We start from the raw sequence: 26,821 nt of genomic DNA on the forward strand, positions 1-26,821 counted from the left end.
TTAACTAATAATATTTATACTCTTAATTTTAATAACAAAATTTAACATATTAATAAATATTTGAGTTTTTGAAAAATAGAGCATAAGAATTTAGAAAAATGAGTAATCTTTTGTGTGGGAAACAAGTCTTTTGGCCAAAAAATATATGGTATAAATTGGCTTTTCCTATATAAATTTTGCCTTTTTCACCAGTCACACCGACAACAAACACCAACAAAAGTTTTTAACTAATGCTTTAGGAATTGAGATTTCATGAAATTTGCTCCTTTAGCTTACCAGAGATAGAGAAAAAATATATACGTTGGATTTTACATTAATAAATTCGAGTTTGTTTATGTAAACATGAGCAGCAGGTTGACGATGACCACCTAGTCTTCCTCTTCATCAGTGAGAAATTTACCAGTTCCAGGATTCAAAGCAGCAAGGAAGAAGAAGACCACGTTGAACAACACAAGGGGCTCGATTTCATTAATGGGAATTCCAGTCTCAATGTTGAGTTGCGCTAGAGCTCCCTTCCCAGTTATGATTTCTCCAATCAAAGAGAATGCAATGCCCAACTGAGCCAATCTTCCCACAAACAGCTCATTTGCCTTTGTGAATCCGAACAAGGGACCTTGTTGCACATAATTGAAACAATTTCAGACTCGAAATAACTTCAGATATATATAATTAGGAGATTGAAAAATGTTGACATTTATTTACCTCCTTCTTTAAGACCCAATGCCCCCCTGATGCCTTTCCCTGGAGCGATCACAGGCCCAGTTACAGGTTCATCGTCAACAAATTTACCACGGTCTCCCAAGGCTCCTATGGCCCCAAGCAGGGTGAAAAGGATGAAAAATAACAGGAGGGGTTCAGCTTCGTAGATGGGAATTCCAGTCTCTAGATTTAATTGAGCTAGAATTCCCTTTCCTGTTATTCCCTCACCCAACAAAGACGCCTACAATACAAGCACAAAAAATTTTAATATATATTGCCATTTCCGTTGATTGCCTTTATATTGTTCATAATAATATGACACTTAAAAAAAAAAAAATTATATATAAATTGACATGGACTAAACCCAGCCGAGTTAGCTTAGGTTTGAAAGGTAACTTGGCTCAGTTTGACTTGGTTTAAATTTATTTAATTCAAATTTGAATTAAATTCGAGTTAAGAGGTTCGACTTATTTTTAAAATGAGCCGAACTCAAACTAGAGAAAATTCAGCTCAATTTGGCTCGCTATTTGAGTATATAACTTGATTCGTTTCAAACTTAACTCATAATTTGATTCAAATTATATTAAGTAATTGTTAAACAGTATTGTTTTGTCGATATATCACGAATTCGAATAATAAATTTGAGTCATATATCTGAATCATGGATTTAAGCTATAAATTCTAGCTAAACTCGAACTAAATTATTTTCATTTGAACTAAACTTGAACCATTATTAATATTGGCTAAACGAACTCGAACCAAGTCATTTTTCATTCAAATCAAATTCGAGATAAGAGGAATTCAAACTTGACTCAGTTTATATCCATCTTAAGTTTGCATTGTCATATCATTCATCTATCATTTTAATACATATTTATTAACTTTGAATTTTTTATATTAATTCATGAAATAAAATTTGGAGATATCCCTTTATATAGAATTTTTATAAGTATAATATTTTATTTTTCTTGCAAGATCATACAACATTACAAGATCTTAGGATATAAATATTTAGCAAATTAATCCATACTATATTACTCACTGATACTGTTTTTCTTTGTTTAAATTATAAATAATCTACTAAAATGGCAAACGAATGTTGTTTAAATGGTACTAATTTGCAGGAAAAAGAAGTAGATAAATAAGAGAAAATAGTATGTAATACTCACAGCGAATCCAATCATGGCAACTCGACCTACAAAGAGCTCATTTTGCTTAGTGAAACCAATTCCTCCAGAGGTGCCAAATATCCCATCTTCAACCTGAGGCTTTGGCTTCGAAACAGCCTGTATATACACAATCAAAATCACATCAAACCACAGAATTAACAACAAAAACAAGGAGAAAAATCAACAAAACGGTAACCTTCTTGGGAGGAGCCTTGGTTTTTGATTTGAATAGAGCAAACGCGGTAAATAGTTTAGAAGAAGCAGCAACAGAAGGGTTAAAAAGAAGATGAGAGAATTGTTTAGGTTTTAGTCTCTGAGTTTGGAATGCGAGCAAAGGATCTTTCTTGAGGTTCCCTATACGGCCAGTGGAAACACCAGACATGAGCAACATAGTTTGAGCCATAGCTGTTTGATTTCTAAAACTTGACTTTTACTGTGTAGCTAGGCCTTTATTAAGCAGATAGAAATGTGTGCATGAAATTAAAGAACAAGCGTGGATACGATATTATGGGCATATAGAGCGGCCACGTCTCTCTCTACTTTGTGAAGCTCAAGATAATGTTATCAGCTTAATTAAAGTTCTACATATGATCCATGTTTAAGCAAGGAATCTTACTGTCTAAAAACCTAATTTCTCTTTGAGCTAAGATTATCCCGGTACTTCGAATAGTTTAAATGTCAAAAAAATTGATTCTAATAAGAGTCCAAATTTAGTGATATTTGAAGAAAAAATTTTTGTCTAAGATTATATTTACATGGTTTAGCCATTTTAATTTCAAAAAAATAATCTATTTTAAATAAAACTTTTTCCTTACCAAAATAATTTATTCCCGGACTACTCCAATGAATAAAGGTTAAGAGGTCATTGTTGAGAAGTGAAGCTGTGGTGAAGGAGCAATGACACATGTCAGATGGAAAAATGTGAACATCAATTCCATCGAATGAGGATAGCCTCCCCTTAGTCATCGATATTTAACTTCTGAATGATGAGATGCTTGTAATTTATGGATGATATTATAGGTATTTATTTTTAATATATAAATAAATAAATATTTATATATATTATTATAAGATTAAATATTAATTTATTTTTAATTTAAAATTATTTAGTTAAATAATAATATATATCAAATATGCATATATTTATATTTTTAAAATAATAATATATAATTTTATTATTTAATTTATTACTAAAATAGTATACAAGTTGGCGATAAGGCTATCTAAGTTGACAAGTTATAATTCGACACCTCAACCTCAGCTAGGAGCTTCCAAATGGGATAATATCAATTTCATCCCTCATATATGCTTGAATTTTTTTCTCTTGTGAGCTTTTTAAAAACGTTTTGGTTGTGAAAAGCAGACTAAAATTGTCGGCCAAACATTGGGGACGCCACTGACAATTTCCATCATGGAAATTGAACAGTTTGGTCCGGTGCATAGGCTTGTGAGTCAGTCACTTGGATCAGCCTAAGCCCACTCTTATTTTTGCCCAACAACAGGGCCCCTTTCGTTTTGAGACAAAACAAAAAAAAGCAAATATGAAGATCATAAAAAGTAATATTATATATTCAAATAAATTTTATTAATTTACTTAAAAAATTTGACATAATATTATATTATTAAGTGATTTTGAAGGTAAAAAATAAATAATCACATCATCTAATCAAGTGTTATTATATCAGTTTATATAAATATTATTTATACATATAATTTTATTCTACGATAAAAGGTAAGAAAATTTATAAAAATGTTTAAAATTTATTTTTTATACATAAAATTGATTGTCAATTCTTAAAATTAACATAATTCATATAATTTTAATATTTATAATTCCCAACCCAAATAAGAATCATCTACAATTAAATTTATGGTAACCCAAATCAATATGCTGAAGAAAAACCTAACAAATTTTTAAGGTGTAAATTGCAAAAAAAAAAAAAAGTTACATGATAAGTCTCAAGGAGAGGGCCAAACTATCCAACATTTGGTATCAATAATGGATAAATGTTTAAAGGGTAGAGAACCTTCACACTTGACTCTCTCATGACAAGGCCTGTGGGTCACCTCCATTCATAAAATCCTTCATCTTTTTTTTTTTTTTCTTTTAAATTTTGTGATGATAACAAAAAAAAATTAAAGTAGAAAATTTAAAAATATTTGTTAAAGTGCTTAAGAGTAAAGTATTGTCTTTTATGGATATATTTCCAGAAAATTCTGACATTTTTCCATTTAAGGTTTGACCTTAAAATACTTTTACATATCATATCTACACGTTTTAAATATGATACCTTCATTCATAAAATCCTTCATCTTTTTTTTTTTCGTTTAAATTTTGTGATGATAACAAAAAAAAATTTAAAGTAGAAAATTTAAAAATATTTGTTAAAGTGCTTAAGAGTAAAGTATTGTCTTTTATGGATATATTTCTAGGAAATTCTGACATTTTTCCATTTAAGGTTTGACTTTAAAATACTTTTACATATCATATCTATACGTTTTAAATATGATATTTTACTTTACAAAAAGCCTAAAAACTTGTTAATCCATCTCTATTATTCATTGAAAACTCAATATTATTCACTACAACTATTAAACTCACTGTAGCCACAATTTTATCATTGTCATGATTGTGTCTAGTCTCTTAGTATTGAGCCACTCTTTGTAAACTGTGATTTGTTGACTTGTACACAATCTAGTTTTGTCAATACTTTGTATATTTTATTTTTTTTCATTGACTTATCATTTCTGAAAGTTGATGAAGAAGTAGATCAACTCACATGTAAAGTTTGGACACAATTGTGGCTTGGGTGTGTAGGATGGGTTGTCAGAGATTGAGAGGTGGTGGGTGACAAATGGGAACAATGAAAGAAAGAGATGAGAGTTTAAAAAAAAAAAAAAAGAAATAAGGAGGTTATTATGTGGTTTACTTATTTAAAGGGCTTTTAAATTTTTGTCTGAAATTATATAATAATTTTGAAAAATAAAATAATTAAGATAAAAGGGTAAATTTCACTCTTTGGCATTGTTAAATTTTGGAAACACATATATCATTTATGTGTATCCAAGTTTGGATCAAACCATCAATGAGAAAATGTAACTTAACTCTTTAAATTTAAGTAGGATAAGGCTGTGCTCGCCCCTTTATAGCAAGGCCAAAAGACTTACTCTCACCCAAAGTTTAATAAATTGTCAAATTTTCATCCGCAACTCTTTAAAAATCTTAAGGTCTTCTTGTTAGCCAACTTTGGTTAAATTTTGCTTTTAGTTAGTATAAAGAGTAAAAATATTATTTAATAATTTTATTTAAAAATTTAAAAATTATCTCCTTATGTCCCTCCCCCAAAATGCTTTTTTTTTTTTCTAATGATTTTTTTTTTTTTTACGATTCATTCTAATACGTTGTCAATTCTATCATCGATATTCTCTCTCTATCCGACGGTTTTCTAGCATGCAAATACTATTAAAATTGGTTGATAATAACATTAATTCTAAAATATAAAAATCTTAGATGGGAGAAAAATAACTTTTTAAAATCAAAATAAAAGAAATTATCAATTTTTATATCTAAGATAAAAAAAATAGGATAAATTTTTATATTTTAAATAATTTTATTAACTAATAATTTTATCTTTTATATTAATAATAAAATTTAACAAAAATTAAATAATAAATAAATTTTTAAATTTTCAAGAAATCATAAATAAGAGTGATAGTACAGTAAACCTGAGGTGGAAATAAGATTTTTGGCCTAATAGCCACCGAAAAAAAAAAAAAAAGGGAAAACAATATTAATGCAGCAGTGAGGCAAAGGTGAGGCAAAGGTCGCCTCCCTCGACCTAATCAATGGCAACAGAAGAAGTGAAATCCATCACACTTTTGACTTTTTGGTCTCCAGGTCCAGCTGATTGAATTTGATTGCCCATCTATCAATCAAAATGCTGCATTCAAATCCAATAATTGTTGTGACATTCTGAAATATGTCACCACCACCGCCGCCGCCGCCCCAGTGTCAAATTATTGAAGCCTCTGAATAATTTCCGTGAGTCAATCAAGGAATTTTTTTTTCTTTAAAAGATTATTGGGTAACATTTACACCAATCAAATTATCCCAAATTATCTCTTTAGCATCAGGGCCAGGGTTCATGCACGTATTTGTAAATATTGATCCATTTATGGTTTCTCCTTCTACAAGAGACTCGTAACCTTTATGATGTGATTTTGAATTGAATCTGATCTAAACATATCAAGCTAGCTGGCCAGCTAGGACTAGATTTTATTTGAGTTGTCTGAGCTCATATCAAATAAATCGAATTCAAATTAATGATTAAATTTATTTTTATAAAATAAATTAAATTTGAATTAATTTAAATATTTAAGTTTGAATTGAATATAAAATCAAATTATTTCTAAATTAAGTTTAAACTCTAATATTTTTGTGTCGAACTAAATCCTTTAAATTTAAACTGATATTGAAATAGGTCTTAATCGAGTTTGACCCAGATCAAATTCAATCCACTACAAACTAATATTTAAGTAGGTTTCCTCAATGTTTGGGTGCGAGCAATTGATTTATCATATTCCAAGAAGAATTTGACTGTTTTTTTCTTTTCTAACATTCATGAGAGATAATTCTTATAATTAACAATTGCTATATAAAGGTATAACCTAACATATGTTTCTCTAATAAACCTTAGGTGAAACAAATTCAATTGCTTTTAGAGTCCCTTAAATTGTGAATTTAATCAAAGAAATATTTGACTGTGTATAGTTTTAATTTACATTTTTCCATCAAAAATGTAATTCTATTAACGAAGAAGAATCTTAATATAGTATCAGAAAGTTAAATTACTATATTATCTTTAGCCATTGCACTTTTTCAATATTATCGTATTACCTCAAGTTAACAACATTTTAAAATATATTTTTATATATTAAATTTATATCAATATTATTTTCGATCTCTTTTCACTGTCATTATTTTATTCCGAAGTGACTTGTGATAGTCCAACCAATAGTTAAAAAAAGTTTGGTCGACCTTTACCTTCACTATTGTTGTCACTAAGTCCCTCATTTTATCTCAACAAGTCACCATACACTTTCAACCTTACAAACTATCATATCTCTCATGCTCACCATATTTCACCTCTCTGTCACATGCAATTGGGCCCAACGCATCCCTTCATTGTCTCAATCAATGGCCTCCACTACCTTGTTCAACCATTGTTGTGACCTCTTTTGCACACATATTTGGTTTTTTTGTTTGGTCTCAATCGGAGCCAACATTCTCAGTGTTGAAATTTATTCTTGTGATGATTGAGATTTGTTTTGGTGATTGAAAAAAAGATAAGGATTATCAGTAGTTGAGATGGCTGTAGCAATGACAATAGTGAGAAAGTGGTGGTTATGATTATCATACTTGAACCGTATAGACTAAATTACATGTTTATAAACATATAAAAAAAAAAAAATTAACTACCATACTTAATTTAATTTAACCCAGTATCAAAGAATGAGACTCATGAATTATTATAATTTGGATGTATAGGTCCCTCTACTATATTTTAAAACAATGGCAGCTCAATTAAACCTGGGAGAGACAAAATTTGTATATGGGTCCAGCTACAACCCACTATTTCACCATAGTTAAACTTCTCGTCCCTTCGTTCGTCTCTTGCTTTGTAACTTCTTTTGGTGATATCATTACAACCAATGCATTTTAATTTGGGTCCAAATTATAGAATATAACTTAAATATGTCTCTTTTTTTTTTCTTTTTCCGTTATTTGAGAATCCCACCTGTATTAGTTGGATAAATAAATATGTGATATAGTAATTAGACTCGTAACTATTATAATAAATTAGAATTTTATAAATATGACAGAAATTTAAACTTAAATCTTATCTTTTAAGTAAAATAATATGGTTTTTTTAGATTTAAACATTCAAAAAAAAAAAAGGGCAAAGAATCAACCATTGTCAATAATAATAGTAATAATAATATACTTATAAATACCTTATACAAAGTTGTCCATATGAATTAATGTGACACTACTCTTGCATTACTCTATCATCAGTTATCATTTAATGGGTATTTATTAAATTATTTTTTATATTAAATTTTCAGTTATAATTTGAAATATTATTTTACAAAAGATTTTTTTAAAATATAAATTATATAATATTATTCATAATAATAACAGGTTTTTTTTTTGGGTCAAACAAAATATAGGAAACTAAGGGGAGATATGATTTATTGATGGGCCCGCAAAACAAATAAAGTTTATGGGCCTCCCACATGACCAATGGCTTATATTACACCAGGCCTCCACCAACTTTTGCTGTTCTCCACGTGACTTAAAGGGATAACGATGAGAGATGACTCGTTAAATAGAAGAAAGAGGAAGGGGAAGTCGTCAAATACAGAATGGTTGCGGAGGGGGGAGAAGAAAAACTTAGGTGTAGGAGGGAAATAATCACTTTTTTAAATTGAAAATGTTTAACTGAAGTGAAGATGTTAGTTTTCAAAATTTGAGAAGAAGAGAAATAAGATACAATTATATTTATATATATATATATATATTACTATTAAAATAACAGTTTTATCTGTATATCTAATTGAAAGAATTAGATGATGCATGAATGTTTAAAGTTTTGAAACTTTGTGAATAGGAGTTTGAAATTATGCAGTACCTTAGGTGGAAATAAGTAGGGATGGCAACAGAGAGGGGCGAGGAGGGGATCTCAATCCCCGTCCCCGTAGGGGATATCAATCCCTGTCCTCGACCCGTCCCCGTTACGAGGATAAAAATGATTCCCCATCTCCTTCCCGCAAAAGAAAATCCTCTTCTCATTCCCTCCCCGTCCCTGTGGGGAAAAATCCCCTCCCCGTACCTGCAAAAAAAATATATTCTTTTTATCTTGTAAATACAATATAAATATATTAAATAACAAAATTAAGAAAAATTAAAATTAATCTACTATTTTAAATATCATAAATATAATCTATTAACTTCTTTAATGTGCACAATAAAAACTTAAATAAATTTGAAAAACATAAATAATTTAAAACTATAAAAATGTATTAATATTTTAAATAAATATATTAATATAAAGAGACGGGGATAGGGGCGGGGAGGGGAAGGGTCGGGGCGGGGAGGGGACACATGTATCCCCATCCCCGACCCGTTCCTGATTGCAGAGATTTTTTTCATCTCCATCGCTATCCCTGTCCCCTTCCCCGTTTCTATCAAGGAATCTCTTCCCCGTTAGGGTCGGGGAGGGTCAGGGCTCTTAAAATCGGACCCAAATTATCATCCCTAGAAATAAGACTTTTGGCCTATAAATTATCAAGGAATAAGCGCCCTGCCAATTGGCAAAATTTATAAGTTCACTTTTTATATTCAGTTTGTTCATAATAATAGTAATAATCTTTTTAAGAAGAATAAAAAACCAGAACTGGTTTTGATTTATAGGGCCAGGAACCATCCAATGCCTTGTAGCCTATGGATGAAATGAAATCATTGGCACAGTACCAATGAACATCATAAAATCTAACAACCAAACAGGTCCTTAACCTTATCAATCCACAGAAACAACAGTTAAGAAAAAAAAAAGACACAGACAACTCAAAACTCAAGAGAGAGAGAGATTTTGTCCGAAAATTCTAAATTTTTATTAATCAATACCAGAAATGGTGGCACGGTAATTGGTAATCCCCATGCATGGGCGGGAATAGGAGCAAGTCAATTTCAAAATACTGGAAAAAAAAAGGAAATATGATAAAGTAATTATTAATATTAAGGCAACGAAAAGCTGAAAAGATGTTTTTCAAAGCTCATTCTCTTTGGGTTTACAGCTTCGCATCCAACAGTGTCACATGCTGTTCCCTTTTTTAATTTTTTTGAAACTACAGAAGCATTAACAAAAGTATAGAATAATGCAAGAAATAGAAACCCGCATTATCTGATTCATTATACATCAACTGACATTCCCCAGATATTTGCAGAGTTTTTATATTCTTGTTATTTATTAAAATTTTGAATCTGAAACATCTTTTGTTTACATTATTTCTGCTTCCCACTCATCTCTCCAGTCAAAGGTATTTGATCTGTGTCTTTAAGAGTCCCGTATCTTCTGTTTTGTTTTGTTTTTTTTTTTTACATTTTATGGTGATGTTTAGAAAGTTTTGAGCTTTATGGCTTTGATGGGTCACCCATATCTGGGATTCTCATATTAATAAGTTGCTACTGTTTCATAGACTTCGATTTATTGTTTTGAAAAGTTGAATTCGTGTTTTTGTGAAATGGGTAGTTCTCATCTTGTGATTCTAGTAAGGGGTATCTTGTGATTTCACAGCTAAATGTTGTTTCAGGTAGATTTGTTGTGTTTTTTAGCTTGAGATTCCTTGTTTTGCCTTAAATGCGCGTGCTGTTGATTTGTTTTTGTCCTTTCTTCTTTTTTTAATTGCTATTTTTAGCAGTGAAAAGGACTATCTGTTGTTGTTGAGTAGGTTAGCTAATGTTTTAGATTTGAAGCAAAGCTGAGAAAATGATAAGCCAAGTCATCTTTTTGTTTAATGTTTGAGATTGTTGAAGAGGTTCTATGTTCTTCTTTATATAAGTGAAAAGGCTTACATGGCTTAACAAACAATGAAAAAAATGTTTCTTCACCTTTTCTTGCAGCTTACAAGTTAATTTCAAACGGGTTACGGGTGGAGTAATGCTTTGCAGATTCTTTCGCAGATGAACAATCTTTGATGTGCTAATTTTGGTTCGACTGCCAGACATTGCAATGGAAAAGCGAAAATGGTTATGGAAGAAGAACTCTTCGGAGAGAAGTCCTGGTGAAACGGAGAGTTCAGGATCGATTTCTTCACAATCAGAGAGATACTCTGATGACCAGGTGAGTAATTGACATCTCTCCAACTTATTGTCACCTGCCAAATTAAAAAAAATTCAAATTTTGTTCCTAAGACTTCAGCCAAACTGCCCGTGAATGTCTTGATATCTTAGAGATTGCTGTTGATTTTCCTTCAGAAGTTTTAAATTTCGAAGAAACTTATATATTCCTTTACTGCTTTGTCTTTTCAATAATTTGACCACCATGGTGGACTATGCATAATCTCCCTTTTGGATGAATCTGGAAGTCTTTTGATTCTTTTTGTGATGTAAAATTCTAGCTTTTGCATGCTCGTTTATTAGTAGCTTGGTCATGCTAACTTTCTCAGTTCTTTCACCTAAAGCCAGGAACTGGATACTTATATTCACAAAAGCGAAGTTTTTGCTGTTTCTACATGTTATTTGACTTGCGATTTCTGTTTAAAGTTTCCTTCCCTGGCTCTGTTCCTTTCTTATAGTGAGTTTAGATTGCCTATTACACTGGGTGCAAAGATATAAAGAGAACACTCATACATCTTAGTATGCTTGAAACTTTCTTGAGAGTTCTCTGTTTGAACTTTTCAGTGAAATGAAGGTTTTTGTTTTCTGTTGGATGCTTAATTACATTGTCAAACCCCTTCACAAGAGGTAGAGAAACCATAATGAATTTCCCATGGACACCATTATTTCATAATATCTCAAATAATCTCTTCTCAGATCCTTCTTTTCCTCCATTAAGACATAGTTAAATTGTGGTTGAATAGTCTAGTCCCTTCATTATCTTGTCAATTTTCTAATTTCATGAATTTATAACTGTGTTAGTAGCATTAATCTTTTTCTATATTCTAATTTTTGAAGCAGGAAGCTTTGAAGGCATCTCCTAATCACTGTGCTCGCTCTCCTGAAGTCACATCAAAAGCTGAATCCAATGGAGAAGATATTAATGATAGCATTAGGACTCTAACAGAAAAGTTGTCTGCTGCTCTGGTGAATGTTAGCGCCAAAGAGGACTTGGTAAAGCAGCATGCCAAAGTTGCTGAAGAAGCTATTGCAGGTATTAGTCATGTTGTAATTTGGGCAGAAATCTTTTCTACTTTTCATGTTGTCACATTGGTCAATAATTGACTATTGTTTACACTTAAAGGATTGCTAACACCCTTAATGATTAAACCCAAAAGGTCATACTAAATGGAATCCCAGCCAGGCATTACGATGTTGCTTTGTTCTAAGCTTTTTTAATTATATTCCTAATCTCATTATATCCTATAAATTTTCATCATTCAATTTCTAGGCTGGGAAAAGGCTGAAAATGAAGTGGGTGTCTTAAGGCAAAAACTTGAGGCTGCAGTACTGCAAAACTCGACACTGGAAGCTAGGGTGAGCCATCTTGAAGGGGCCCTCAAGGAATGTGTGAGGCAGCTAAGACAAGGCAGAGAAGAGCAGGAGCAAAAGATCCAAGAAGCTGTGGAGAAGAAAACCTGTGAGTGGGAGGCTGTGAAACTTGAACTTGAGAGCCAACTTCTTGAACTCCAGAGCAAAGCAGAAACTATTAAACCTGAACCTCCTGTTCAGATTGATCCTGATATCTGCCACAAACTTGAACTTTTGGAAAAAGAGAACTCAGCCCTCAAGAATGAACTCCTCTCTCAAATCGAGGAGTTAGAAATCAGGGCAATCGAAAGAGACTTGAGTGCCCAAGCGGCAGAAACTGCCAGCAAGCAACATTTAGAGAGCATAAAGAAGGTGGCCAAGCTTGAGGCTGAGTGCAGGAAGTTAAAAGCAATGGCTTGTAGATCTTCATCAGTTAATGACCTTAAATCTGGTACTGCCTCCTCGATTTGTGTTGAATTGCTTGTGGATGGTCAATCAGACAGTGGGGAGCAGCTGAACTCAGTGGAGATTGATACCCACAAAATAAGAGGCTCTGAAGTAGGGAAATCTGAGCTAAGTTGTTCTGACTCATGGGCATCGGCCCTAATTGCGGAGCTTGATCAGTTCAGATATGAAAAGGCTAGTAATAGAAGTCTCCCTGCATCTTCAATTGAAATTGATCTAATGGATGATTTTCTTGAGATGGAGCGGCTTGCTGCAATGCCTAATGATGGAGGTAGAAATGATTTGGAATCAGAAGCTCTTATGAAGCAATCTGTTGATGCAGAAAGTTCGTTAAGAGCTGAACTCGAAGTAATGATTCATCGAACTGCTGAACTGGAAGAAAAAGTAGAAAAAATAAAGGCAGAGAAATGTGATTTGGAAGAAAAAATTGAAAAGATTGAAGCAGAGAAAGGTATACTGGAAGAAATAATTGAAAACCTGGAAGCAGAGAAAGGTGAACTACTGGAAAAACTTAAAAAGACAGAAGCATGGAAAAGTGAACTGGAAGAAGAAATGGAAAAGATGGAAGCAGAGAAAGGTGAACTGGAAGAAAAAATGGAAAAGGTGGAATCAGAGAAAAGTGAACTTGAAGTGCAAATAGAAAAAATGGAAATAGAGAAAGCTGAACTGGAATTGTCTGCAACAAAAAGTGAAGATTGTGTTGCGACATCAGAGAATCAGTTGAGGGAGGCTAAAAAGAAGTTGAAGGAGCTTGAAAGACAGCTAAATTTGGCAAATGAATCAAAGCAGGTCATTGAGTCTAAATTTATCAACACGGAAGTGGAGGTTCAAGCATTGTCAGCAAAGATTGACTCATTAGAAGATGAGGTTGAAAAGGAAAGGGCTTTGTCAGCACAGATTACATTGAAGTGTCAGAAATTGGAAGAAGAGATGTGGAGAATGAAACAGGAGGTTGAGCTTCAACAAATTGCAAAGTTGAATGCTGAAGTAAAGATAAAACCGGTAGTTTGTCGTGGAATTTATCTACACTATTTATTAATGCACAATTTACTGAGGATCTGAAATTCTACACTCCATATAAATGATCAAATTATTTTTCCTATGGCAGGAGGATCTAGATGTGGCCTCTGGAAAACTTGCTGAGTGCCAGAAAACAATAGCATCTCTTGGCATGCAGCTAAAGTCTCTGGCAACATTGGAAGACTTCCTGATTGATACTGCAAGCATAGCCGAATTCCCTAGGGAAGGATTATCGATTCCCACAGCTAGTGGAGAACCATGGAAGTTACATTCAAATAAAACATATTTACCCAAAAGAGAATTGAATGTCGCAAGTGTAGCTGCTGAGGATAGTCCTTCATTAAACAAGAATGATGGAAAAACACCATCTTCTGCATCATCTACTTCATCTGCTGTTTCATCAAATCATGTCAATCCTGAGAAGAACCGGAATGGGTCATCTTCTGCATCATCTACTTCATCTGCTGTTTCATCAAATCATGTCAATCCTGAGAAGAACCGGAATGGGTCATCTTCTGCATCATCTACTTCATCTGCTGTTTCATCAAATCATGTCAATCCTGAGAAGAACCGGAATGGGTTTGCCAAGTTCTTCTCTCGGACTAAGAATGGAATACAACTAGATCTGTAGCCATGTAGAAAAATATAGTGATTTTTCAACTGTAAACCAGAGAAATTGTCATTTAGATATTCTGATTAAATAATGTTTAGTCAGCAATATTTTATTTTCTTCATCTATACACCAATATTGGTCCATAAAGCAACAATCTTCAAGTAGAATTTAGATTTCTGGCACAGGGTATTTTTCTCCATGTAATTCTGATGAATTTCTTTAGTTTAGTTTTATTATGAGATTCTTTAATAGAGCTTAATCTGATTAGTTCATCTTGCAATATAATCAAAATCTATCGGGCTTGTGGCTGAATCATACCAGTTTCTCTTCATGGTCAAAATATGAGGGGAATGCTACAAGAAAGAAAGAATAGTTACAGTTAGAGCTATATGCATTGTTTCATTAATGGTGATGTTTAATCAATGGCATATGGTGCACATTTGGAGTGTTTTTGAACATGTTGAAAGTGTTTTTGTTTTCATTTTATGGGCACAATTGGTTGAGCATATTAGACTGTTTTGTGAAAGAATATTTCACGTATGTTTTAATGCAAGGACTGTAGCCAATCTAGAAAGAAAAAGAAAGAGGATGTGAAGAGGCAATGATGTTGGTTTTAAATTGGTTATGTCTCTGTATATTACAAACTGGGTTGCGTTAAGATGAAGCTTTTGAAATCTTAAAGATCCATTTGAATTTTGAAAGCAAGGAATAGGTAACTACTAACGTGGAACTGTATCTGCTTATGTATGGAAGCTGTCATTTCAATGACCCAAAGGAGCAACTGGTGACCACATGCTCACTCCAAGCTACAAATGAAAACCTTAAAATAAAATTGTTGGGGTGAGAGAGGCTCGAACTCTCGACCTCAGGATCACTCTTAACAGCTATGAGACCTACGCGCTAGCCAACTGCGCCACCACCCCATCTGCAGATTGATCTGTTCGACCTCAAGATCACTCTTAACAGCTATGATACCTACGCGCTAGCCAACTGCGCCACCACCCCATCTGCAGATTGATCTGCCCAGCTACTCCTAATTTCTCCTCTTACATGTACGAAGTCTTCAACCAGCCAACCATTGTTTTTTTGGGGGCAGCCTCTACCTTATCAATATTGGTTGAATAGATAAACTTATATAAATTTTTATAAACGGGATAGAATATCAAATTGCACTCTAATATTTTTGCTTAAAACATTGCAAGGCTTTTGTATTTATACAGAGAATTTTTTTGCTATCAATACATAAATGAAATATCTACGATACAATACTAATTTTTTTGATCTTCACTGCATTAGTCATTCAGCATGATGATTATTCATCACTGAGGGTGTTTTCTGCTTCCTAAACCCCTTGGAAAAAATTAAGTAAATTCATGCCAACCATACCTAACAAGGCAATCGGCAACTCGATACCCTTTTCAAACTGGGAACCATCTCTAATCAGCTTGACAGTGACCAGAAAATGAGATACAAACCTCGCAAGAACAAACATGGTCCAGTTGAGAAGCCACCCCCGCATCACGAATCCGAGCCATCCATCTAACTTTCCTCGCATAAAAATATATGGAATGCAGTATCAACAAAATGAGTTTCATTGTCAAAAGAATACAAAAATGGCAGATGATGCAACGACAGAACAAGAATAGAAACAACAAAAAATTATAAAATGAAAAGCAGAAGTAAGACTGGAACCTGAAGCGGAAGTGACAGTAGAGTGAAGAAGAGAGGCAGCAGTGTTAACAGAGAGAGGGTCCCCAGAGACCGAAAATCTGACCACCCACTTGGCCAATTGGAAAAAGGAAGTACCATAGACTATCCATGGCAGCTCTTTGTGCTTGTTGAAGACTATTTCGAACAAAACCGAGACCATCCACAGAAGCAGAGCGGCCAAAAAGGCGACACCGGCCTTGGTCTTGTGACTTTGATTATAGCTCACTCTTGCCACTAAATCATGAACAGACCCGGAAGAACCGGCGGAATACATATTTGTTTTGATACTGAGAAAAGTAGGGGTATTAATTATCTGGCTTAATATGATTTGAGAGTTTTTCAATCAAAACTAAAAGAATCAGTTTGAAAAATTTATAAATCAAATATTTTAGATTTTAAAACTAAAAAAATATAGTTTAGTTCATTTTGAATTATTGTTCGAATCATAATTATCAATATCTTACGATATGATATAATACAAGTAAAAAACCATACATATTATAAAATGTATTGAATTAATAAGATACTATAAATACATTATACTATATGATACATACCGGAATGAATTAATACACTTTAAAAAAAAAAATGATAATGTAATAGAGGTATTTATGAAAAAATTTTAAATGTTAAAGATATTTGTGATATTTTTCAATATGATGATGTATCAATTATAATTTTTTATTATTTTATTTTTTAAAAGACGCATCATACGATGAGATACATAATTTGACTATCATAATTTGAACATTATAAAATCACACACATATATATATATTGAAGAAATACGGATTACGGTTTATTAGTTTCGAAGATCGTCCAAATCGTAACCCAAATTATAAAAAATAGTTTGAAAAATTTCTAACTCAAACCAAACCAAATTATAATTTTTAAACAGTTTGATTTGGTTTAAAGATTTGAACCGAATTATACACACCCCTAAAAAAAAATTTATTGCTTCAAAAAGCCATAACCCAAAATATCAATATTGGTTGATTCTTTTCTTGTCATGGTAATTGAATTGTATATTATATCGTATATCAAAAATTAAATTTTTTATATTGTATATTATATTAGAGGATAAACTTTTTTAAAAAATAAAAAAATGAAATATCGATAAAGTAATAAAAATTCTAATTAAAACATTATCATTATGAGAAATATCATAAATAATTTTAAAAATTTAGAATTTTTCATATACATAGTTACTATATCTATATTGTCTCTAAAAAAATATATCAATTTATATCAGTATTTTATATTATATTATATAATATATATCATATTATATAATACATCAATTATATTATATTAATTCAATATATTTTTAAATATATATTATTTTGTATTTATTAGATACCCTATAATATATTGTCATTAACTAATAACTATGTTTCTTGCCACTAATTTTTAACACGTGAATGACACTTGTCATGAAAAATAGATTGGAGGATGAAAATATAGGTTTGAAAAGCTTGTTTTATTTTAAATGATTTGTGATTTTTTAAATATTTTAATTATTTATAATTTTTGTTGTATGGTAGAAAATAAACATAAATAATAAAGTAAGCACATTTTATAAAATAAACGAAAAAATTGAAAATGAAAAAAAAAAATTAGTGACAGAGAAAAATAATTTTGGTATTTTACGTAATGCTACTAGAAACAATGGATCTCATTCACAAATTAATTGCTGTATCTATCCATGCACAATTTAAGCCATCAAAATCACAATCAACACTTTGATCAAAATTAAGTGGACGGATAAGATTTTTTCCATCTGAAAACAATTTACAGTTAAAAACTTTTTCAAAATCCAACAAGGCAGATAGTAAGATAGAAAAAGATATCTCATCAATCCGAGGTGGCAACTATTTTAGATATCCGGGGCCCGCAAGTTTAGAGATGTTCTCTCTCAGACCAGAAGAGCATGTGGATGTCCAATACGCCACGTGTGCCACCGAAGTGTCCACGCTTATCCACTTGGCATACGATGGCAGGCCATATTAGATAGCGGCAAACACCAACCTCTTATCAACAAAATCCCAACAATACATCTCTCTCACTAAATTTGCGTACATTTTCTTTCTTTCTCCCTCCCCCTCCTCCAACCGCGTGAATTTCAAACGCCATGAACACCGTCGCTACTGCTGCTGCCTTGTCTCTTCCGATATCTCTTTTTAGACCAGCAAAGACTAACTCTAAGAAGGTTTTTTTTTTTGGATTTGCTGCCTGGTTTATGTATCTGAGTCGTTTTTATTTTTGGAGAAGAACTTAGTTTTGGTGGTTGATTTGTTTTGAATTTGCTGCTTGTTTTGAGATGTTCATAGTTAAAAGATGGTTTTTTTTTTTTTAAATTGTTTTTGTGCTGGTTTGTGTGGCTTGCTGATAAATTTGTTTTTTGAAAAGAACTTAGTTTGGGTGATCAATATGATGGATCAATTTGCTGCTTGCTTTGTGGTGTTGAAAGTCCAAAGATTTCAATTTTAATTTGTTTAGATGATAGGTTTATCTAGGTTGCTGCTGATTTTTTTGGGATAGAACTTGATCCTAGTATAATGCAGTCTTGATAGGTTTACTTGCTGGTTTTTATTTGGCCATTTGATGAACTTATTGTGCTTTTAACTGACTTACATTTGTTGAGCTTTATTATAAACTGAGATGCGGAAAAATGCACAATTTTTGTGCTTGTTTTTGTTCTAAGAAGTTATCTGCATAATTGCAAGGTCAAGAGAAAATTGTGCAGCTGATGCTTTTGAGCAAACTATGCATTTATCACAAAATGGAGCTTCCATAATTTTATTAGCTTAAAGCTTATTGTAATAAGAAAAATTTGTATGTGGTTAAAGGTCATCGAGAAGGATTAAGAGATTAGCTGATAGAGTTCCTGTGGGGTTACTGGAAATCAAAATTTTTGTTTGCTTATATTAAAATCGATGTGTGGGTTTTCAGGGCGTTCGAGGAGGATTCAGGGTGTTTGCTGTATTTGGGGAGGAAGGTGGCTTAGTAGATAAGAAGAACGGATGGAGCACACTCTTCGATGTTGAGGACCCAAGGTCTAAAGTCCCTCAATGTAAAGGAAAGTTTCTGGATGTGAACCAAGCTCTTGAAGTAGCTAGATATGATATTCAGTACTGTGATTGGAAGGCTCGACAAGATGTGCTCACAATTATGCTACTCCATGAAAAGGTCTCCGCTATTCTTGGACTTTCTTGATTAACTAGAGTTTTCTACTTATGTTTGATGCTAAACATTGTGCCGTATTTTAATTCTGAATCTTTATAAATTATGGATATGATCATTACATCTGAATGATCTAGACAAACAAAAGGAGCATACCCTCAGAATGAGAATGAAAAATGGTAGCCAGGCTGACTTTGTCTTGGCACTATGATGAAATTTTGGAAGCTTTGATTGCTTCCTTAAGACAATACTCACTTTCGTTGACAGTGTTGCAGGTTGTTGAAGTTCTAAATCCTCTGGCACGTGAATACAAGTCAATTGGCACAATGAAGAAAGAGCTTGCAGAATTGCAAGAGGAACTATCACAAGCTCATAATCAGGTCTGGAAAGTCAGCAGTTGGTGATATACCCTGTGACTCAAATGTACTTTAACACTTTTATAATCTAAATTTTGTGACTTGGGTAGATTGAAATTCTTTCCATGTATTAATCAAGACCTACATGCAACAATTAAAAGCCTAAATATACGTAATATTAATGGAATTTCCAACTGCTATCTCATAGCAAATTTGCCTTGAACAAACACAGGTTCATATATCTGAAGCAAGGGTTGCCACTGCTCTAGAGAAACTAGCTCACATGGAAGCATTGGTTAATGATAGGCTATTACAAGACAGAAACACCTCAGAATCTGATCAAACATGCTCTTCTCCTAGTACTTCTACAGAGTCTCTGGGTACCCTGAAGGGAAAGTTGCCCCAGAAAAGCTTGAATGTCTCAGGTCCAGTTCAATCTTATCACCCCCGATTGAAAAATTTCTGGTACCCAGTTGCTTTCTCCTCTGATCTCAAGGATGATACTATGGTATGTCCTTCAAAAATTTTGATTTTAAGCGAATCAAATACTGCTGATCTGCAAATGTCATGCCCTAAATTTGCCTAGAGTGTCTTCTGGTAAACTAAAACAAGTTGAATAACTGGGGTTTCACTGTCTTTGTTTTATTTAATTAATTATTTTTTATCTTTTATAATGGCTGTGTTAACTTTGCTATCAAATAGATTGATGTGCTTTAACAAATTTCATCTTTGCCCTTGGGAGTGTGTATTGTCCAAAATCATTTACATGAGGGGATATTCTTATTTGTTCTTACCATTTCTGTTTCAGATTCCAATTGAATGCTTTGAGGAACCATGGGTTATCTTTCGTGGCAAAGATGGGAAACCTGGTTGTGTTCAGAATACATGTGCACATAGAGCCTGCCCTCTTCACCTTGGTTCAGTAAATGACGGTCGCATCCAGTGTCCATACCATGGTTAGTAAGAGCTATAAGAAATACTTGAAAGATTATGCATGGTTTTAATATTGAGTTTAAGAGTCAATAGTGACTGATTCAGGTATAAAGCTGACTCTTAAAAAATATTTTGCTCATAAATATTAGGGTGGGAATACACTACAGATGGAAAATGTGAGAAAATGCCATCTACAAGATTGCTAAATGTGAAGATAAAATCAGTGCCATGTTTTGAGCAAGAGGGAATGATATGGATTTGGCCTGGTGATGATCCTCCAACAGCCACTCTTCCTTCTTTATTGCCTCCTTCAGGATTTGAAATCCATGCTGAGGTATGCCTTAAAGGCATATTAATTGTTTTACATAATATGAATACAAGAAAGACACAGATCAAGCTTGCATAATGTTTTGAAAGAGTTTGTATCTTCTCATATATCTTATGTCCTTGAATGACAGATTGTTATGGAACTTCCTATTGAACACGGGCTACTTCTGGATAACCTTTTAGATCTAGCTCATGCTCCATTTACCCACACGTCTACATTTGCCAAGGGATGGAGTGTTCCCAGGTTTGTTCTTGTAAATTTAAATTTAATGATCTTCAATGTAACTAATAATTGTAAAAAAAGTCATAAGTCATAAAGTTATTGATTCACAGATACACACACACACACGCCCAAATTGCTTTGTCGATGACACTAAATTTCTTTCTTGGGTGGAATGTTTGAAAAGATTGCATATGATGAGAACAAACAAAATCTTGAGTAAATACTAAAAATTAATTTCCTAGATGCCAGTTTTCTGTTTTCTGTGTTTGAGGATCTGTCTATATTGTCAAATGGCATAGAAACAAGAAGTAATTTTAATATTAAATCTCTCATAGGAAAATGTTAGGAAGCATACTTTATAACTTATGTGGAGATAATATTATTGAACTTACTTTCTTGCTTTTATGTCATTCGTGGCATCGGCTTGCATTTTCAGCTTGGTGAAGTTTTTGACACCTGCATCTGGCCTCCAAGGATACTGGGACCCTTATCCAATAGATATGGAATTTCGTCCTCCATGTATGGTGCTATCAACTATAGGGATCTCAAAACCTGGAAAACTGGAAGGGCAGAGTACCAGACAGTGTTCGACACATCTTCATCAACTTCACGTCTGCTTACCTTCATCAACAAAGAAAACAAGGTTGTTATATAGAATGTCATTAGACTTTGCTCCTGTCTTGAAGCACATCCCTTTCATTCAATACGTGTGGAGGCATTTTGCAAAACAGGTAAAAAAGTTTTTTCTGTAACCTCTCCTGTCACTTGCGAGGGGGTTCTTGGTTGTTTTTTCTTCAGGAACTGTTGCCTGATTTCTTGATATGTGGCCAATACAGGTGTTGAATGAGGATCTGAGACTTGTCATTGGGCAGCAAGAGCGAATGATCAATGGGGCAAACATTTGGAATCTGCCCGTAGGCTATGATAAACTAGGGGTAAGGTACAGATTGTGGAGGGATGCTTTGGAGCGAGGTGCGAAGAAATTACCCTTCAGCAAACCAATGTAAATTGAAATTTTACGATTCATAGGCTATCTTAAGATGCTCAAGTGCAACCGAACTCTAGTCTCAACTGCACTCTCAGGCATACTTGCAAATAAACCACCACACCTCAGTAGCTCTCAGCTTTGTGCAGTTTGGATTGGATTAGTGCTCTCGGAGAATTACCCAGTAGACACCCCGGAAATTGTGAATTTTTCTGAGGCAGAGAAGTGATGATCTCCACATAAGAAGCCCTTGTTTTTATTGTTTTGTGTACAGTGCAAAATTTTCTTTTTGTAATTTATTTTCTTGGCTGATGCAGTGAGGGTCTTTGGTCTCTGTTTTATGATATGCATCATTTACATTATGTTCAATCAAAATCCAGGATTTGCTACAAAAGCTAAGAATTTCGAGTTCAGTTTAGCTCTAAACTTTGCCATGAAATCTTCAAAAATTTTAAGGCTCAACAAAAATTCCATTTCTTGATTCGACTAAGTTACAGAGGTTCGAGTGAAGTATGCAACATCAACAGAAATCTAATAAAAAAAAACTATTTTATTCATTATAAATTATAGTCTCAAACTTCATTTACACAAGCCAAAGCTTCATCGAGATCAAAATGAAAATAAACGAAGAGAATTAAAATTACAGAGCAGAGCCACAAAAAGGGCAGAATCTGAATTCAGGGTCCACAACCCGGTCACAAAAACGACATCTGAGATCGTCGGAATAGACACTCGGCAACACCGATTCAGATTCAACAGTATTAGACAGAGCAGGAGGAAAAAAGAAATTACAGTTCTTACAATGCATAAGAGGCTCTTTGCCAGGCCATTTCCACACTGGAACAAAGAAAACCTTTACAACTTTCTCAGAGTCGACAAGATCGGCTCCTGACCCGCAGTTTATACACCTCCCGGCACCCGATTTTAGCACCTGACGCACCTGCTGGTTGACTCCACCCACGAAGAAGAAGAACATTCTTTATTTTTTGTTGGGTTTAATTTATCGCTTACAGCGGTGGTGAGTTGAATATAAAAAGGTGGGAGATTTGAAGCGTTGAAGAGGGTTCTGGGTTTTTCTTCTGGCTTCTTCGCAGCATTTTAGCGTCCCTTCAAAGGTTATTACTTGGTCAAATAACTATTCCTGCCCAAGGTTTGATGGACGAACAAATTCCCACACATAAAGTTTCAAAAAATCAAAATCCTACCCATTATCCAATTCCGTGAATTCCACGACTTTGTCGGTGATTCTGTTTAAAAACTGAAGGATGTTCATTTGGTTTTCTGTAACTTAAAGGTTTAGGAATTTGTGATTTCAACAAACCTTTAGTTGAAAATAGTCTTTTACCTAATTATATATATATATATTTTAATTTATGCAAATATAATAGTTAATATTTAGGAAAGTTAATTAAATTAATCATGTGTGATTTTAGCCTATACTCTACAAGGCATCGACATAATCAGGGGGTTAGGGACTGGCTCAATCCACTATGCGGGGGCATAATCTGTGGGTCGATCCAATATAATCTATACAAAATAAATAAATAAATAAAATCTATTGGGCCAACTCATACATAAATCAGCTTATTAAAGGCCCACAAAGATCATAATGCCTTTTGGCAGACCTAGGTATGCCACTGTCTTGCCGTATCGAATTTAGCCTAGCACAATCCACATCAACATCCATAGGGACATTTGGTTTAAAAATTATCTCTTAATTTATTTTTTATTATTAATATTATTTTATTTAATTTAAATAATAAAATATTTTAATAATTTAAAAAATAATAAAAAAATTTGATAATTTTTTATTATTTAAAATAACATAGTATTTTATATAGAAGATATTCTAATTATTATCTTTATTAAATTTTTTTAATGTAATATTAATTTTATTATAATTTTATCTTTACTTATTAATTTTTTTTAGGATAAATATATTCTCATTCCAATTAAAATAATAATTAAAATGAAACAAATTTAAAAAAATATATATAACTAATAATATAACTCGACAAAAAATATTTAATTAATAAATTTCATAATTTGATCACATAAAAAACTGATATATTATTAAGATGTAAAATATTTTAGAATATACATAGAATAAATATTTAACATAAGTATATTATTTTAGCCAAACACAATACTATTTATATTCTAAAATCTTTCAATATTATTTAAGTAAAATAATTATATTAGTATTTGTTATTATTGTGAGTCAAATATAATAATTATTTATATATATAAATTTTATCAAATATAGTAATTATTTATATCAGTAATCTTTTAAGTAATCTATCTTTAAAGTAATATTAAATTTTATTTAATATAATAATTATTTATATCTAATAATTTATCTTTAAAATAATTATTCAATTTTATTAATAAAATATTTTTTAAACTAAACGGCCGTCCGGGAATTAAACTAAAACTCATTAATTTTATAATATAAATTTGAACATTGATTAACAAAACCCAACTATAGTTTACCCGGACAACAGAGCATTCTGACCGGACCCGTTATCCATTCTATGTGGCTCCCAATTATCCCTGAGATATGTCTCAAAATCCAACCGCAATCCATGTAAAACTCAAGAACACAGTTCACATCAACTTCAGCCGCCAAATTCTTCTTGAGTTCTAGTTATTATTTTCTGCATGGAATTTCACTGGTAATTTCTCTCCCTCTTCCTTGAAACTTAAATTCCCAGAAATCATTTAAAATGTCACTATTTTCAGCTGCACTTGTTCCTCACAACCTCCTCTTTACCGCCCAACAACCGAATCTCACTTCACATTCACACCAATGTACTGTTGTGAGTTGCAGAAACCCTAACCCTAATGTATACTCACTAATATATTAAGTAATATATAATTTTTTATAATTAAATATTACTTAAACCTAAAGCAACTTATAAGTTATATAAATGTTTCAAATAATGAAAGAATTGCCCCATTCGTAACTTCTCGACACAATCGAAAGCTTAAACACTCTTCACCATCTCATTTCATATTCTCATTAAACAATGACGAAAAATCAATTAAAAGACTTGACTGAATCTAGGTTAAAAGTTGTATATTTGATTATTTTGTTGTTAAATGATTCTTAGGAACACTTGGTTGAAATTCGAAAAGCCACTCATTTTTTGGGGAAGGGAAGCCTGATCATGCAAGGACCACCTTGCATGATCGACTCCTTTGATCATCAGAGTACGTTTCCACAATTAAAACAAAAACGCCAATAGTTAAAACTCTGGCATCACCATCGATTGAGTCGGTCTCCATCTTTCTTTCAAGACCCATGAAGGAATATGCGATTGATTTCAAACTCTTCATCACTGCTTATCTCTCTCTCTTGCAAGGCTCATAAACGGAGATGCGATAGATTCAATATCATAATTGATATGGATTTGTTGTTGTAGCTAATTAATTTTCGAATTCAGATTGGCTTCTTGTTTCTATTTGGAAACTACTTGATACGCAAGAAGATATGTTCATCAGGTAGAATTCTAATACGATTTACATTGCTTACTTTTTTTCCTATTTCAGATTGATTTTATGTGTAGAAGATAAATATAATTAATTTCCTAATATGATTTACAAAAACAACAACTCAGAAGGAAACAATTTGAAACCAAACTTGAAGTTTGCCCTAATTCTCAGAACACGGCAACCGGTGCCGGCACAGAGGACACATATTACTAACCTCCAGCCACCTGACGATGCAGTCCTTATGATAAACATGTCCACACGGCAACTGCACATTCTCAAAGTCAAACTGAAAATCTTCCAAACAAACGGCGCACAGCTCCCTCATCAACTCTGCACAATCTTCAGCCCTCACTTTTTCCAGCTTCTGAATAGCTTCTTTACTGGTGGGAATACTTGTCGGAACAGGTTGCGTGAACGACTCTTCAAGAATTCTTTGTTCATCGTCCGCAATTACAACCAATACGGCGATAATTAAAACTCTAGCGTCCTTATTGACGGGGTCGCTATCTATCTCTCTTGCGAGGCACATAAAGGGAGATGCGATTGATTCAGTATCTTGAGGAGAGAGGCCTGTGGAAGCGAGTATGAGAGAAACGATTGTAGGACCAAGGTGATCCGATAGTAAATCTTGACGAGGGACAATATAGCGTCGAGCAGACAAGCGGCGGAAGGCATCCCTTCTTATATACGGCCAGCGGCTCAGATCGGGAGTATGAGAAAACATCACATGGATTTTGAAAACGTTGTTGGTGAAGTCGTTGTTTAAGGTAGCACGAGTGAAGTGTCGAATTAAGTAGCGAAAGTTGGCCATATCAAGGGGAATGAATTTGAGAAGAATTGGTCTTAATTTATAGGTATAGGTATAGGTGGTTGTGTGTAAGTTGATTTCCTAATTCAGACTGGCTTCCTGCTGCTATTTGGAGACTGATTTGGACGATGCTGATTGGTTACATCGTTACAAGAAATCTCTTTAATCGTGAGAAAAAAAATAAAAAATATATGTACAATTTGTGTTTTAGACTCGTGATATAAAATAGAAGTTGGTCCTAACAAGTTTAGTAAGCAAGTTCCAAAAAGTGTTTAAATTTGATTTAATTAAAAAGAGTCAAACTTAAGTTTAAATTTAAATTAAAATTTAATCTATAATTTAATAATGATATCATTTTAATATATATTGATCAAAACTATATTATTTTAATTAATTTATATCAAATTTTTTTAAACTCATAAACTTTATAAACCAAATATCAAAGTTTAAAAATATTAAATTCTTACACTCAAACTAATTTGCGTATAGCTTGTTTCAGGCTATTAGGCCAATAGTTAAATAATATGGCTGTCTATTTGTCACCAGCACTGCGGTAAGACTAAATCTCACTAGTAATACTTGGATA

The 26,821-nt window shown here is 32.8% G+C and overlaps 5 protein-coding genes and 1 non-coding gene across 9 annotated transcripts; 2 read left to right on the top strand and 4 right to left on the bottom strand.

The window, feature by feature from the left end:
• Positions 1-248: 248 nt before the first annotated feature.
• On the bottom strand, positions 249-2,334 carry LOC123228939 (photosystem II 22 kDa protein, chloroplastic). The gene is made up of 4 exons (XM_044654449.1): positions 2,065-2,334; positions 1,869-1,985; positions 703-940; positions 249-613 (listed from the first exon to the last, which is right to left on the bottom strand). Exons 1-4 carry the CDS (start codon positions 2,269-2,271, stop codon positions 369-371), a joined length of 807 nt encoding a protein of 268 aa, XP_044510384.1. The 5' UTR covers positions 2,272-2,334; the 3' UTR covers positions 249-368.
• Positions 2,335-9,717: 7,383 nt separating this feature from the next.
• On the top strand, positions 9,718-14,464 carry LOC123228951 (filament-like plant protein). Of its 4 annotated transcripts, none has more exons than XM_044654476.1 (6): positions 9,718-9,968; positions 10,552-10,771; positions 11,608-11,800; positions 12,038-13,584; positions 13,691-14,037; positions 14,110-14,464. In XM_044654476.1, exons 2-6 carry the CDS (start codon positions 10,661-10,663, stop codon positions 14,231-14,233), a joined length of 2,322 nt encoding a protein of 773 aa, XP_044510411.1. In that variant the 5' UTR covers positions 9,718-9,968; positions 10,552-10,660; the 3' UTR covers positions 14,234-14,464. The 4 variants fall into 4 exon arrangements, with proteins under 4 accessions (XP_044510411.1, XP_044510412.1, XP_044510408.1 ...); XM_044654477.1 differs by having other exon boundaries at positions 13,691-14,006; positions 14,079-14,464; XM_044654473.1 differs by having other exon boundaries at positions 13,691-14,464.
• A 587-nt stretch (positions 14,465-15,051) lies between these two features.
• On the bottom strand, positions 15,052-15,138 carry TRNAM-CAU. The gene is given in 2 exon segments: positions 15,052-15,087; positions 15,101-15,138. It is a non-coding gene; the product is annotated as a tRNA-Met (tRNA).
• Positions 15,139-17,963: 2,825 nt separating this feature from the next.
• Positions 17,964-22,326, top strand: LOC123229567 (chlorophyllide a oxygenase, chloroplastic). Its single transcript, XM_044655475.1, has 9 exons — positions 17,964-18,134; positions 18,878-19,114; positions 19,384-19,488; positions 19,697-19,972; positions 20,273-20,420; positions 20,547-20,731; positions 20,856-20,968; positions 21,384-21,678; positions 21,784-22,326. The coding sequence occupies exons 1-9, from the start codon at positions 18,057-18,059 to the stop codon at positions 21,952-21,954; spliced, it is 1,608 nt and encodes a 535-aa protein (XP_044511410.1). The 5' UTR covers positions 17,964-18,056; the 3' UTR covers positions 21,955-22,326.
• Positions 22,327-22,464: 138 nt separating this feature from the next.
• Positions 22,465-23,181, bottom strand: LOC123229568. The gene has a single exon (XM_044655476.1). It carries the CDS (start codon positions 22,906-22,908, stop codon positions 22,573-22,575), a length of 336 nt encoding a protein of 111 aa, XP_044511411.1. The 5' UTR covers positions 22,909-23,181; the 3' UTR covers positions 22,465-22,572.
• Positions 23,182-25,489: 2,308 nt separating this feature from the next.
• On the bottom strand, positions 25,490-26,336 carry LOC123230177 (probable E3 ubiquitin-protein ligase XERICO). Its single transcript, XM_044656333.1, has one exon. The coding sequence runs from the start codon at positions 26,236-26,238 to the stop codon at positions 25,588-25,590; it is 651 nt and encodes a 216-aa protein (XP_044512268.1). The 5' UTR covers positions 26,239-26,336; the 3' UTR covers positions 25,490-25,587.
• Positions 26,337-26,821: the final 485 nt, after the last annotated feature.

Source organism: Mangifera indica, chromosome 11, assembly GCF_011075055.1.
Source record: "Mangifera indica cultivar Alphonso chromosome 11, CATAS_Mindica_2.1, whole genome shotgun sequence".
NCBI lineage: Eukaryota > Viridiplantae > Streptophyta > Magnoliopsida > Sapindales > Anacardiaceae > Mangifera > Mangifera indica.

Bases quoted from the DNA above. Each gene is read 5' to 3' on its own strand.
- LOC123228939 (XM_044654449.1), bottom strand. From the start codon at position 2,271: ATGGCTCAAACTATGTTGCTCATGTCTGGTGTTTCCACTGGCCGTATA. The intron at 941-1,868 runs GTGAGTATTACA...CTTGTATTGTAG, and splicing joins TTGCCATGATTGGATTCGCT to GCGTCTTTGTTGGGTGAGGG. The intron at 614-702 runs GTAAATAAATGT...ATGTGCAACAAG, and splicing joins ATTGGGTCTTAAAGAAGGAG to GTCCCTTGTTCGGATTCACA.
- LOC123228951 (XM_044654473.1), top strand. From the start codon at position 10,661: ATGGAAAAGCGAAAATGGTTATGGAAGAAGAACTCTTCGGAGAGAAGT. The intron at 10,772-11,607 runs GTGAGTAATTGA...TTTTTGAAGCAG, and splicing joins AGAGATACTCTGATGACCAG to GAAGCTTTGAAGGCATCTCC. The intron at 11,801-12,037 runs GTATTAGTCATG...TTCAATTTCTAG, and splicing joins TGCTGAAGAAGCTATTGCAG to GCTGGGAAAAGGCTGAAAAT.
- LOC123229567 (XM_044655475.1), top strand. From the start codon at position 18,057: ATGAACACCGTCGCTACTGCTGCTGCCTTGTCTCTTCCGATATCTCTT. The intron at 19,115-19,383 runs GTCTCCGCTATT...ACAGTGTTGCAG, and splicing joins TTATGCTACTCCATGAAAAG to GTTGTTGAAGTTCTAAATCC. The intron at 19,489-19,696 runs GTCTGGAAAGTC...GAACAAACACAG, and splicing joins TATCACAAGCTCATAATCAG to GTTCATATATCTGAAGCAAG.
- LOC123229568 (XM_044655476.1), bottom strand. From the start codon at position 22,908: ATGTTCTTCTTCTTCGTGGGTGGAGTCAACCAGCAGGTGCGTCAGGTG.
- LOC123230177 (XM_044656333.1), bottom strand. From the start codon at position 26,238: ATGGCCAACTTTCGCTACTTAATTCGACACTTCACTCGTGCTACCTTA.